Consider the following 15,215-nt stretch of genomic DNA (forward strand, 5'->3'; position numbering starts at 1 on the left):
TTTTTAGGCCTAGTCTACACAGGTATTGACCCAAGTTTAAAGAACCATGCTGCCAACAATGCCTAGAAGTTAAAGAGAACGTTTCCTGCACTACGAAACAAACAGAATTTAGCAATAGCTAGTTGCTAGATTCTATTATGGCCCAACTGGGTTTTAGATAAAGTTTGATCCAGCTTCTGTTGACAGGGCTAAACTATGGTGAAATCAAGTTTAAATGGTGGCCTTGGTAGACACCAAGCCTACAATACACTTTTAAAATGGATTTCACATCCATCAGGCCCCTGTCCACACTAGCCAGCTCAATCATGAGCCCAACCACATACTTCTTAGTCTAACAGTTTTGTCTGAATAAGCAGCGAAGCATGAGGTCATAATCAGAACCCAGCTCAGCCACAGCCAACTTTAAACAGGTCTCATAAAGCAGTGTTATAACGCAGCTGAAAGCCCCACTGTAGACTGAGCCTTTGGGTTCAGAGAGTTTTGATTCTATGACAGTTTTGTTTGCACGGGCATACTGCAAATGACCAGAGACAAGCAGTCCAACATACCAGAACACAGTTTTGTGGAAAGATAAAAATCTTAAATTGCACATAATCACATGCATTACTCATCCTGCCCAAAAGCAACAAGTGTCTTACACACCTGCCCCATAATATTATCTCAGGTAAAAGAATAGTTATAGAACCTGCTGGCGGGCCATGGGGAAAGAGAAGCCAGTCAGGAAATGTCAACAGATGATGCAATGGAGATCATAATGCCTCTATCTACCCTAGAGATCCTCCACAAGGCCTTTATACATTTCTGGCCATTCTGTAACTTATTCCCGCCCCCCTCCCCCGCCTTCTTCCTCTCCAGACTGGACCTGAAACTACATCTGTGAGGTGGGCAGGATGAAAGGAGAGCATTTGGGGTCATCAGTGGTGGAGCAGGTTGGCTGGGGTACCCAAACAGGAGAAAGGGAAGGGAGGGGAAGCAGGATGACTTGAGGAAAATAAAAAACAGGGAAAAATGTAAACAAGTTTAGTTCTTTTGACTATTTATTTATGCACTGTCTGCCTAATTAACGTTTGTGTCTTGTCTCATTAGACTGCAAGCTCAATGGCTAGAAAATGTGTCGTACTATATTATGTGTTTGCAGAGATACTAGGATTGGAGATTTTAGGTGTTAACTAATGTAAAAGTTAATAGTAAAAACACTAGCATTTAAAATGCTTGATCTGTGAAATCTAAACAGCTGGCTACTTTTTCTAGCCATACTTCTCCTATGAGGAATTGAATCCATTACGAGAATAGAAGGAAAGCACTTGAACACTAGCTTGTAATCAGAGCTCTCTTTAAAAGGATAAAAAGAATAGAAAATAAAGCTTTAAGTGCACTGGTTTGTAGGACCAGGCAATGCGACTGTCTTCTTTTATCTGCATCAAGTGTTATGAACGGGACCGTTACGGTTACATTTCTTTATCAAGAAGCCAGTGGGTATTAGCATAGAGACTAGATGTGGTGAAGGTAATAATGGTCCCCATGGGCATGTGAATTCTTAAGATCTTAGTCGATTTCTGTTACTGCAGATGATGCCATTCAGAGACAGGAAAACGATAACATTCAAGCTTCCTTTGAAATGGAACAGGTAGAGAGGGAAGACGCAGCTGAAGGTCTTAACTTATCCCGATTCAATAGACTCAAAGAATACATTTTTCAAAATTTTAAGTCAACACAATTTAAAAGACACACCCTTTTTGCTTGTCAAGACAGAGCGTTCTGGGTTTAATGCTGACAGGAGAAGTGCTTGGAATGAATTACAGATCCTTCATAATTCAAAATCTGATTTTTAGGGTTCAGCAGTTTTACTGAATCTGTATTACATCCATTCCTGCTCCTCAGCATCCAGTATCATTTCTGACTAATAAAATAATGGATTGGTAATATGTTGCTTTCTTCAAATAAGCTGGAGGTCTACGGAGAACAAAGACCATCTTCATTTGATTTTAAGTTTAAAATTACAAATAAAAAGGCTCAAAGAAATGGTCAAAATCAACTCTGGAAAATGTAGCCAAAATTCCTACTGACAGTAATGGCAGTTGCTCTTGCTTACAATGAGGCTGGATTTGGTTCACTGTGTAAGAGGTGGAATTTTGCCTTAGAGTAAGATACTATATTATGCTTGTTCTGAGCTGTAAAACACATTTCAAAGGGACCACATGACAGTTCCCGAGCCATATATTAACAAAACTGGAACAGAAACATCTTGACAAACAAGACAAATGACCAACACAAACAAGCTAGAGACCCCTCCATCTTCTCACTTTTCATCCATGAATGCTATAGCATTCCTTGGTTTTTGTTTTTTTTTTTTTAAAAGGAGGCCTACAGAAGCCACTTCTTCATCTAGTGAAGTGCAAGAGACTAGCCTTTCCTCACATAAGGCGGAGCTCCCAGGTTAACCTTTCACAGGAGGGAGGGGAAGAGATTAGTTTAATGAGGTCTAGCCAACCTCATAGCAGTTAGCGTCTGAATCGCAGAAAAGTAAATATATTACCTGCTCCTTAAATCTAGGCTATGACTTCCCTGCCAAAAAGTGTATGCAGGAGTTGGTTTGTGGTTTTTTAAAAGCACAGTAAGTATCTCACTGTAAAATCCCAGTAGAGACAAGATACCTGAAGTTTTTACCATGAGGTAGCTAGGCAAGGTCAACTATACCCCCCCTCCCCCCCCCGACGATGACTGACCTCACCTAACTTACTTCATGGTAAAACTACAGTGCCTTGCCTCCACTGTGATTTTGCACTTGGATGGCTAATGCACACTAGTTATCTAACAGTAAAATCCTACCTTTCTTTAGCAGTAAAGAGAGAGCCCTAGTTAGTTAACCAACAAAAAACATCAATTCCTTGGAACCCCGTCTGCCACACATGCCCTCACCTTTCCTCATTCTGGAGTTAACAGTTAGCTGTGGAAACCTTTCAGAGGAATGTAGGAAACAGGAATAAATTTATGCATAACACAACTGTAATTTTTTCCATTTCTGCTTCAAGGTCCCACCCCCCTTTTTTTTTAAATGAAGAAAGGGCCAGAAGTTGTGCAAGTCTGGGTCTTGAAATAGAAGCTGCATTGACAGCTCTGTATACTGAAGAGGTATTTTGGGGGAGGGGGAGAAGAGGCGGGTGAAGGGGAGATTAAGAACCAGTGAACACAATAAGCTGTTGTGCAAGTGTCCAAGTGCTTCACCTCAAATCTGGGGATGAAAGGCTTGCTCTTTAGCCCTTCTGCTGAGATTGTCAACAAGAGGGATAATTGCAGGGATGGTGGGTTTTGACTGGAACTGGACTGAAGTTATGACAGGCAATAACTTTCAGTTGCTACCTTCTTGGGCTGGATTTCAACAGGCAACCTGGAAACAAAAGGTTCCATCATCCCCATTAACATTCCCTTTCCCCAGTCTGTGGGTCATCTCCTTGGGAATAGGTTCAGTTTGCCTCTTCTACCGCTGCAGCACTCCTCCTTTTATTGAAATCCCCACTATCTCTTAAGAAGCCAGATCAGCAAATGCTTCTTCTTTTCAGTCTTTGCCCATTCTTGTCTCTCTCATTGTTTCACCTTCATCACCATCTCTTCCTCGCTCCTCTCACAGGTCTCAGCTCTCTAGCGGTGCCACATTAGAGAACCATTTCTTTTTTTAATTCCTTACATAAACCAGGCCTGTCTGTGTTGTGGATTGCACAAATAAGAGAAGGCTACATAACTAATGGGAAGAGAAGACAAAAAATTTTCACCACGACTGAGCTGGGTACCCCAGAGGCCAAGTATTTAAAAAAAAAAAAAAAAAAGACCTAAAAAGCACCACCCTCGGGCACCTAACTAATAGGAACTTCAAGGCCTGAATTAGCATTCTAATCTTCTGTTATTAAACCAGCTCTCAAAAGCAAAAAAACCTGACCTGCTTACCACAGAGCATGGCTTTGAGTTTGTGTTATGCATGTGTAATTCAAGCTGACAAAAACTGTAATTGATGGGGAAAGAGAATGAGGAGTCTGGATTCTGACTTGAAATAGCAGTGCTGAGCTTTAATGTCCCCTGGAGTAGGATGAGGTAATTGGTGGTACTAAAAGCCAGTGGCTACGCTACAAACAACAGGAGTATGTTGCAAAAGATGATTATTTTTATTTAAATGTACCAGTGAGATTCCAGTCAGAGGAATGTCTATGAACATAAAAAAAAAAAATATGTAAGATTTAATTATAACATTTTTTAAATAAAGGAATAACACAATACTCAGGACATGTGATTAGGCCTTCCATTAAAGAAACTCCTAAATTATAGTGGAATAACTTGGAAAAGATTTTGCCATTATATTTCATGAGAAGACTGAATTATTGTGTCTTGTGGATTGCATTCTGCTGAACACATATAGCAGTGTTTATCAGGGCATGGTGTAATTACCCTGGAAAAATAAATTAGAAGTTTGGGGAACATTTTTAAAAGTTGCACGTTCTTCTGAAGAACGTTTTTCCATTTAACTATCAAAGCAGTGGAAATAAGGTCTCTGTGCAAATTGTAAAACTAACAGCATATCGCATAACATTCTCTTTGTTCACAACGTGATTTTATGCAGAAAAACATCAAACAAGTAACGTTTACCAAAATCATAAAACGATTCAACTTTCTCATCCTAACCTGCATCAGTTTGCACCAGTGTTACAGAAAGCAAGATTTCACTACTCCAGTGGTCAATCCCATCAATCTTGATCGACTGGTCAATCCCGGGGACTCTCCCAGAAAACTGCGATCTTCCTGCTTTCCACAGCCCCACGCCGCTCTCAGAAGCGGAGAGCATGGCCGCACAGCCCCAGGAGTGCGAGGGAGCAGGGGTCTCCGCACACTGCTCCTGCCTGCAAGCACCGCAGGCTGTGAACGAGGAACTGTGGCCAATGGGAGCTTTAGAGGTGGTGTCTGCAGAGAAGGACAGTGTGCAGAGCCATGTGCACCCTGCCCCCGCAGGGACTGCAGGGGTGCGTTAGCCCCTTCCAGGAGTGGCATGGGGCCAAGGCAGGCACGAAGCCTGCCTTAGCTTCGCTGCGCCGCCGACCAAGATAAGTGCCGGCCAGCGGCCAACCCCAACCCCCAGCCCTGATCCCCTCCCAGAGCCAGTACCCCAAACCCCCTCCTGGTTCCCAACGCCCTGCCCCAGCCTGCAGTCCCCTCCTGCACTCCAACCCCCTGCCCCAGCCCTGACCCCCCTCCCAGAGCCAGCACCCTGCACCCCCCCCCGGCTCCCAATGCTCTGCCCCAGCTCGGAGCCCCCTCTTGCACCCAAACACCCTCCTAGAGCTTGCACCCCTCACCCCTCTTGCACCCTAAGCCCCTGCCCCAGCCCTGACCCCCCTCCCAGAACCAGCACCCTAAATCCCCTCCTGCACCCCAACCCCTGTCCCAGCCTGGTGAAAGCAAGTGACGGTGGGGGAGAGTGAGTAACGGGGCAGGGGGGAGATGGAGTGAGCTGGGTAGATCCTGGGTTGCCCTTAAATTCAAAAAGTGGGCGTAAATAGGTTGGAGACCACTGCACTACTGTATCTTCCTTTTACATAACATGTGCAGGCAAATGAGGAAGAACAGTTCTGACTGTCTTGATGAGGTCAACAGCTATCTCCGGGAGAGGTTTCTCTATCGCTTTCTCCCCCTGCTCAGGACATATTAGGCTAAACATCAATTTTCATATTAAATTAGCCATCCTGTGTTTGAGTGTGATCAATAATTCATTTCATTTGTGGTTTTTTCTGAATGTCAAATCATATATCTGCATGTCAGTGTCTAAACTGTTTGTTGTTGTACCTTTCCACAGCTCCAGGACACTGTCAACCCACATTTAGCCTTAAATTAGGCTAGTAAGTCAGAAGAGACGTTTCCATGCAATTTAAAAACCTCAAAAGGAAAAAAGAAAAAAAAAAAGAAAAGGAGTTACCAAACAAACATTCACACCAGTACTTTTAACCCAAACATTACAGCACATGAAACCTGAAATTAGGACTATTAAAGTCGAAGTGATTTCATTACTACCATTGTCCAAACAGAGTTAAGTGCAGAAAGTAAACCAACGGCTTAAATAGTGAAGAGTAAAATGAATATAAATTTTTTCACTTGAACCAATATAAGTTGTTACTGACAACTGAATAAAGAACTATTTGTATACAACGTGTGACTTAATTTGACAGTTTCACTTTAGAAGCTACTACTGTCAGATTGCACATTTCAATTCTGAGCTGTAGCTCTTACCCCTCAAACATACTTCAATCTCCAGGCCCACTCAGTTCTTTCCCTACCATAGAGGTGGGGAATCTTTTTTCTACCGGGGCCATTGACCCACAGAAAAAAAAAAAAAAAAAAAAAATCAGCCGGGAGCCACACACAGACCCACAGCGGGCAGAGGCTCGGGGCTTCCCCTTGCAGCAGGGCAAGCAGGTGCTTCCAGCTCCAGCCCCGCGGGTGGGTCATGGAGGTTCAGGTCTTCCCCTTAGGCTCTGGGGTGGAGCCAAAAATGAGGAGTTGGGGTGTGGGAGGGGGCTCCGGTAATGGAGGGACTGAAGGCTCTGGCTGGAGGTGAGGGCTCTGGAGTGGGGCTGGGGATGAGGGGCTTGCGGTGCAGGAGGGGGCTCCGGGCTGGGGCCAAGGGGTTTGAAGTGCAGGAGCAGGCTCAGGGCTATAGCAGAGGGTTGGCGTGTGGGAGGGAGTGCGGGCTCTGGGAGGGAGTTAGGATGTAGGAGGGGGTTCAGACCTGCAGGAGGGAGTTTGGGGTGCAGGCTCCGGCTGGACAGTGCTTACCTCAGGCAGCTCCCAGTCAGCGGTGCAGTGGGGCTAAGGCAGGCTCCCTGCCTGCCCTGGCTCTGTGCTGCTCCCGGAAGTGGCTGGCATGTCCGGCCGCTAGGCGGAGGGGCCAGGCGGCTCTGCGCAGTGCACGCTGCCCGTGTGTGCCACTCCCACAGCTCCCACTGACCATAGTTCCTGGGTAATGGGAGCTGCGTAGCTGGCAGTGGGGGCGGCACATGGAGCTTCCCTGATCGCCCCTCCACCTAGGGGCTGCAGAGACATGCTGGCGAGCCGGCGCTTGTGGCTCCAGCCTTGGGGGGGGAGGACGACACCGAGGCTTCAGGCTTGCGGCGCGGAGACTTGCTGCGAGCCGGACAAAATGAATCTGCAGGCCAGATGCATAATGCTGGCAAGAGTTTCCCCACCCTTGGCCTACCAGTTAGTGTCAAGAGGTTGGTGCTTTTTGTGACGAGGACACATGTTTACTGGGATATGGACTTGCTCAATCCCTCCTATATCATATTAGCCAATAAGCAGCAATCAGAAGGCAGCCACTTACAGTCACTACCAACCCAAACCAGCATCCCACAGGTGAAAAGCTTTAGGACCCATTACCAATCTCTTGAGCCATGTAGTCCCCATCCCAAAACTTTGTTGTTGATCAAGCATGATTTGGGAATGGGAGGGGGGAAGAAGAAGATACCTATTCAATCATTAAAAAGACAGAATATTTTTTCTTCAGCCCCTTTGATACATCATCATTAAGGCACAATAGAGATGAAACCTGGAGTTTTGTCATAATCACTCTTCAGAATTATAAATCAAAAGGAACATGTTCTGTGGACTCAAGAGATTATGACTTGAAATGTTTTTAATTGGTTAGACACTAAAATGTTACTGCTTTCGCACAATTAACAGAACACCAGTGATGTTGGGTTAGTGGTAGAAATCCCATCCCCACATTCTGAAAACCAATGTACATAGGCTTAGGTATAATACCTCACATTTCAGTAGCTAGAATAAGAGAAAAGTTGGGGTTTAAACAAATAGCAAGATGGTGAATTCATGAGAAAAAAATCAGTGAATGACATGAGCAAGGGAGGGAAGTTGGTACTTAATTCCTGAACTGAAATAACATTTTTAATGAATATTTGGGTTTGTTGGGGAGGGTGCGGAGAAAACCTGGATTTGTGCTGGAAATGGCCCACCTTGATTATCATACACATTGTAAGGAGAGTGATCACTTTAGATAAGCTATTACCAGCAGGAGAGTGGGGTGGGGGGAGAGAAAACCTTTTGTAGTGATAAACACCCATTTTTTCATGGTTTGTGTGTATAAAAACATCTTCTGTATTTTCCACAGTATGCAGCCGATGAAGTGAGCTGTAGCTCACGAAAGCTTATGCTCAAATAAATTGGTTAGTCTCTAAGGTGCCACAAGTACTCCTTTTCTTTTTGCGAATACAGACTAACACGGCTGTTACTCTGGAAAGGGGCACTGAAACTTTGTCTAAACTAGGGGGAATGTATTTGAGGCTGGGGGACACATACTGGCAATTGCTGGGAGGTGACAATAAAACAGCATTAAAATGGAGTACGTTGCATTGGGTGCTTAGAATCAGATGGGACACCGCTGTCTCCTTAAAGGTGAGTGACTGCAGACCCTATTGTGGAGTTCAACGGGATGAACTTTACTCACCCTGGTCTGAAAATGCTTCCTACATATATTGCAAATAAGACTTCTGGGATGGTGGCAGTGATGAAACTATCTCAGCACTGGGAGTATTTTGAGCTCAATCCTTCAGAATACAATGGTGATTTGTATTAAATTAACTTTTGTAACAATAGATCAAAGAAAATTCCATTCCAAGAATGTGTTGATTTGAAAAGTAGGAGAGGTCAACAATGAGCATGCATTTCTACAACAAATATTTTGCTCTTCAATATATTCTGTTTAATTTTTAATTTAAAAATATGACCATCATATCTCTTATTTTAAAAAATCCATTTCTAACTCAGCACTAAAAAGGGTCAACAAAACAGAATCCCCCTACCCTGCCTCTTCCAATCACTATACCACCACCATGTGCTGCTTAGTCTTCTCGGAAAAAGTCAAAGTGAGGAGATGAACTTTGCACCAGGCCTCGAAAGTCAGCAATTTCTAGCAGTTGGGAGAAGCAAATTGTAGATGTTGAAGGCCCTCCCCTGAAAGCACACTGCCTCGAGCCCTTCTGAAATTCAAACCTACTCCTACAAAAGGGACTACTACCAGAAGTAGCAGAGTTACTCTCACTATCACAATGGTGCTCAAACACGGAAAGGGTCTACATGGTAGCCGTGACCCAAAGCATGGAAATTTTATCTTGCAGTTGGTCAGAAAGTGACTTTTTTCCTGCGGAAAATTTTGGTCAAAATCTGAAAAATTTCTATTTGAAAATGCCACTGCAATGTCTCATGAGAGCTCCATTTCATGTGCCTCATGGCCCACCTCTTCTCAATGGCCCAGTCCTCCTGGCTGGACCACATTTCCCATGATACAACACAGTTTTCTCCTGCTTGCTAAGCCACCATGGTGCATCAAGGGAGACACAGCCCAGCTGGGGAGCCCAGACAATAGAAAACTGGTGGCATCTCCCAATAAAAAAATCAGTTTTCAGCCAAAGTTTTGGGGGTGTTTGGTTTTTCAACAAAAGTAAAAATCTTTTGCAGAAAGCTGACACTTTTTGCAAAAAATTTTATATATTTCCATTTAGTCAAAAACCAAATTAACATTTCAGACAGCCCATTATCTACAGATTAAAAACTTCATTTTTTTTCACATTGGTGTAAGCTGGAATCCAGTGAAATCCATGCAGTTCACATACAATGTGCTCCACCTGCACAACTAAGCAAGCAATCTTATTCTATTCTAGCTGGAATTTCAAAGTGGTCTTCAGGATTAGACCCACATACATTACATTTCAAGAGAAACTTAAAAAAAAATAAGCGAACTCCAATGTCCAAAATAGGAGGGAGTTCAAGAAAAAACATTTTCTTAAATTATCAAAAATAATCAAAACCTCTTCAGTCAAAAAGTGAGGAGGAAAAACTGCGTGTAACCTTGAAATGAAAGAATGATACTGCAAAGTGAATAGGACACTACTGGCCACCATTTCAGAAAAGTACAATAAAATGATGAAGACACCAGGCTAAAACTCCCAAAACGCAGTGGACACCTATCCAGGACAGACTGCCTGAGGGAGAGGCTTTTTATTTAATACTTTGGTAATGTGTTCAGCTTGACATGCCAATATGAAATGTAATTGGACTGAAAAAAATTAATGAGACTGTTGGTCACTTCTTAATAACTATGGCACAGTTTATATTAAACAGAGAGTTTCAACCTCTTATGCAAAAGAAGATGGGGAGGGGAAAAAGGCAACTTTGAACACATGCACTTCCTAAGAATGAGGAGCAGTCATTAACAGGACTGACTGACAGAGCCAGAAGAGTACCCAGAAGTTACCTACTACAGGACAGGCCTAACAAAGAAAATAACAGAACGCCACTAGCCATCACTTTCAGCCCCCAACTAAAACCTCTCCAACGCATCATCAAGAATCTACAACCTATCCTGAAGGACGACCCATCACTCTCACAGATCTTGGGAGACAGGCCAGTCCTTGCTTACAGACAGTTCCCCAACCTGAAGCAAATACTCACTGGCAACCACACAACAGAACCACTAACCCAGGAACCTATCCTTGCAACAAAGCCCGTTGCCAACTGTGTCCACATATCTATTCAGGGGACATCATCATAGGGCCTAATCACATCAGCCACACTATCAGAGGCTCGTTCACCTGCACATCTACCAACGTGATATATGCCAGCATGTGCCAGCAACACCTCTCTGCCATGTACATTGGCCAAACTGGACAGTCTCTACGTAAAAGAATAAATGGACACAAATCAGATATCAGGAATTATAATATTCAAAAACCAGTCGGAGAACACTTCAATCTCTTTGGTCACTCGATTACAGACCTAAAAGTTGCAATTCTTCAATAAAAAAAACTTTAAAAACAGACTCCAAGGAGAGACTGCTGAATTGGAATTAATTTGCAAATTGGATACAATTAACTTAGGCTTGAATAAAGACTGGGAGTGGATGTGTTATTACACAAAGTAAAACTATTTCCCCATGTTTATTCCCCCCCACTGTTCCTCAGACGTTCTTGTCAACTGCTGGAAATGGCCCACCTTGATTATCACGACAAAAGGTTTCTTTTCTCTCTCCTGCTGGTAATAGCTCACCTTACCTGATCACTCTCATTACAGTGTGTGTGGTGTATTTCATGTTCTCTGTGTATTTAAAATATCCCCACTGTATTTTCCACTGCATGCATCCGATGAAGTGAGCTGTAGCTCATGAAAGCTTATGCTCAAATAAATTTGTTAGTCTCTAAGGTGCCACGGCTGCTACTCTGAAACCTGTCATTAATATGGAGGTGCCTGGGGGGTATGAACCTCACTGAAAAGGGGTTGGCATCCCTTCTCAACACAGAGAGAAGGGGAAGACACTCCATCTGCCACATCCTCCAAGCTTCTTCTCCTCACCCACCAGCATCACTTCTGTCTGCAGTGAGGATCAGCCAAGCTCCTTCTCAGCCATGTCCCTAAACTTGCAAAAGGCCAGAGCACACACAGTGTTTTTTGTGAAAAGGAAACAGAACTGAGAGTCATCCAATCACATACTGAAGGCACTACACCAAATATAGTCTTAGAGTAGGCATCTGATGACATAAGATATTTCAACTATAAATTATCGTACTTGGATTTTATCATTCTGTTCATAAAAAGCCACCCACTGCTTGTATAGAACAGCATTCTACTAGCTGGGGGTTTGTTTAAGAAATAGATGTTAAAAGTGCATAACTGTGCCTCTCAGAATGCTGTTAAGGATTCAAGGAAAGAAGTGACCAACTTGAGCACAACAGCAAGAGAGGAAAGTGTTGACTGCAGCTGCTTTTGCATATTTAGGTGGATCACAACGTTCTTTGCAGATACACTTACTCAGCTTTTTCACATATCCTGCTCCTTCCCCTTCCCACTAGGCACTAGTTGGCTCAGTAAACTATGTTTGTTTTATCTGTCTTCAGCCGATGCATAGTCATGTGGACCTAAATACAGATGGTCATTGATAATATTCCATTGTGCTGTTTTGAGAAAGAAAAAAAACTTGTTTTTTTACATGGAAAAATCTGCCACATAAGCAGAAACCAAACAGGTGAAAATTACATTTTATAAAAACCATTAGCAATGACTTTTTCCTATGTTAACAAGGAACTCTCAGGTAGTTTGTGTATCATGGATGCATATGCTTACAGAGAGAAGGATGGAAGAACTGGGAAAATATATTCATTTGTTTTCCAGGTTACATAAAAAGGCTTTTTCCAACCATAATCAAGGTAGGGGACAACACTAGTTAGCAAAAGAAACATACACTCACCAAATATGCTGGAAGTGTTTATATTTTGTTCCTAAAACCAGAGATCGCACAGAGTTCCATTGTATGACAGAGTGACGGTGAGAATCCTGCAAGCAAGTTTTAGAGGCCAATCCCCAAGAAATGTTTTGGAATGTAATGCATGGCAGGGATAGCACAGAGGGAGCAAACTGCATAAGAGGCAGAGAAATCCTACACAAGTATTCCTCCTACACAAGCATTCAGGTCTTGAGAAGTCCAAGCAAAGAACGCACATTACAACAAAGCTTAACTTGTTCTTCATAATAATTTTTAAAAACAATACTAGCTGCCTATTTAATTTTAGAAACAGCAAAAAATATCCACCTCCCTTTCGATTTCTTATAAGGAGTCTTGAATTTCAAATCTCCTCAGTGTGAGAGATATGCTTGCTTTGATCTGCTTAGCTCTTGGAAGTCCAGGGGCTCCGGGCTGCTGGCCCTGTGCTGCCCAGGGTCCCTAGGGACAGCTCTGTCTGCCATTAGGGAATTTTTCCCTCCCCGAGAACCCCCAATTTGGGAACCACTGTTCTAAGCCCACAGGAGAGAGCTCTCCGGTTGGCTTAACTAGTTCAACCCTTGTGAGCAGCAGTAGCTGAAACTCTCCCACCAACACAGCGCTGTCCACATCAACACTTATGTTGGTGTAACTTATGTTGCTCACGGAGTTGGTTTACTCACACCCCACAGTGACAAATTAATCTGACATAAACTGTAGTGTAGACATAGCCTTAATGACTTCAGCTTGAAAAAAGAAGAAGGGAGTAGCAGGGACCTGAAGTATTCAAAACTACGGTGGGTATAGTGGATGTGATTAAGATCTTTTCAGTTCTAGTGATAATACATGTTTCAGAGATATTCCCGATATTTAAAACTGGGAACACCACTTAAACATATAGTAGCCATAAAATCAGAGTGAATATTTTAAATGCATCCACTGTATAGGGAAAACTAATCACTCACCTTTTTGTGTAAACACAAAGGGGCACTGGATTACACCAAAGAGAGTTAGAGGGCCAAGGCAGAAAAAGAAAAATAATACTACTTTCACAGTGTATTTGTCAGCTGACCTGTTCAATTATGCTGGAGACAGTAACAAATGTTACTGGAGAGAGCATTTGTTTATTGTCTTTTTCCTCTTCCACCTCCAAAGAGGCCTGGCTAGTTTTGTAACTATAACAACACTTCTTGTACATATAGTGCTACACTACATTAGATTAAGATTTTAAAAGAACAAGGACAGTTAACTGAATATTTTTTGGGGGGAGTGGAGAGGGGGAAGTATTGATATTATTTATTTCTTCTGCCCTAGCATCCATGTCACCAATCAGGATGAGGGCTATATTACTCTAGGTATTGTGAAGTTACATAAAATGACAAGACATTTCCCACAAAATCCATTAACAAAAATGGGTGATAACAAAAACATGCTTTCATTCAGCAGCACCCTCACTCAACTTCAAATAAAAAGTGGTAAGGGGCGAAAATTAGTTAAGTTCTAATGTAAGAGTCTAACAAAGGTAAGAAAATTGTTTTAAGTATTAATTTTTAACCTGCCCGTCCATTTATATAGAACTTCACCGCACCGCATTTTCACCCTGTCAATGCCTTATCTAGAAGTGGTTACAAAGCCATTTCCTAAAATGTTAGGAGAAGCAAGCGTGGGGGAAGTAGGGGGCTTGAGAAAGCGCTGAGATCTTCAAAGGCTGTGTCTGATATTTACCACGTTTTCTTTTGCTAATTCTGCCGCTGGTTATCAACGTGCAGGAACGTGCCTTCCTTCCAGGGTTCCCCCAGCCCCAATCAGGAGCTGCGGCATCGGAGGAGGGGCCAGGGGCTGGCCCAGCACGGCCCCCGGCAGATAGAGAGCAACACCTGGCCCATCGCCCTCTGCCGGGCACCCAGGACTGGAGGGAAGTGGTCCGGGAACCAGCGCGAGCGCTCATCCCAGCCGCGCCACGCGCCTCACCTTCCGCAGCTCCTTCTCGATCTCGCCAGCTTTCAGGACAATGGGGCCCCTCACGGCGTACTCCACCGCTTTCACCTGGGGGTTCATGGACTCCAGCGTCAGGATTTTCTCCCGGCTCGTCTTCTCGTTGATTTTCACCGCAGAGGCCTTGGCAGCGCTGTTCCAACGCACCAGTCTTTCTCTCCCCGGACAAGTGCGCTGCGTAAAGCGCTGCTGGTGCTGTTTTCCCTTCACCAGCGAGGCAATACACCGCAAAGCCACGTCTCTCCTTCCATTCCTGCAGGGTGGCCCTTTACAGCCCGGGCTTGCCGCAGTTTGCTTGGCAAGCACTGCAAACCGATGCATGCTCCTGGCGGGTAGTCGCTTCCAAATAATAATATATTATTTTTACAAATTGGAAATATTAAAAATCTACACAGACAAGTAAAAGGTGCAACGACAAGAGATTCCGGTGGACAGGCACAGTTACAAGTGCATGCTCAGTTCTCTGCAGTCTCCCCCACATCCAGATTCTTGGAACTTAATTGCAAGGCACAATTGATCTTGCAGTGCCACCAGATTATCAATAAATCCCACCATTGCAATAGTTTAGCGTTGGAGAAAAAAATAAAATAAAAGCAAAAAAGATCTCTGCATTAATACATTGTCCCGGGGAAAGCCATTTAGCTCACAACTGCAAACCACCACACGCCCAAACCCTCTGCTACTAGTAGCCTGCTTCCCAAGCATGCAAAAAGTAACAGAGCTTGCACCAGCCTGACTACCCGTCGCACTGCTTGGTGGGGTTTGTAGTTCTTACAAGCTCTCCACAGCGCCTGCCCACAGCATCAGGTGATGAGGCAACAAACTACCCTATCCAGACTCTCTTCAAAGCACGGCTGCGTACGTCATGTATCTTCCTTGTGTCGGCTGTAGGCTGAAAAGGAATCGTGGGGTGGAGGGA

At 43.7% G+C, this 15,215-nt stretch overlaps 1 protein-coding gene across 7 annotated transcripts in view; it reads right to left on the reverse strand.

The window, feature by feature from the left end:
• GPT2 (glutamic--pyruvic transaminase 2) overlaps positions 1-15,011 on the reverse strand; it is a 45,504-nt gene extending 30,493 nt beyond the window's left edge. The window contains exons 1-4 of one of the 7 annotated variants that reach the window (XM_077830755.1): positions 14,027-14,253; positions 11,854-11,996; positions 5,827-5,916; positions 4,672-4,886 (exon numbers count right to left, since the gene is read on the reverse strand). In XM_077830755.1, coding sequence (XP_077686881.1) covers positions 4,672-4,677 — 6 coding nt within the window. In that variant the 5' untranslated portion in view covers positions 4,678-4,886; positions 5,827-5,916; positions 11,854-11,996; positions 14,027-14,253. The other 6 variants (XM_077830758.1, XM_077830757.1, XM_077830754.1 and 3 more) reach the window with 6 other exon arrangements.
• Positions 15,012-15,215: the final 204 nt, after the last annotated feature.

This window comes from Eretmochelys imbricata, chromosome 12 (assembly GCF_965152235.1).
Source record: "Eretmochelys imbricata isolate rEreImb1 chromosome 12, rEreImb1.hap1, whole genome shotgun sequence".
In the NCBI taxonomy this organism is placed as follows: domain Eukaryota; kingdom Metazoa; phylum Chordata; order Testudines; family Cheloniidae; genus Eretmochelys; species Eretmochelys imbricata.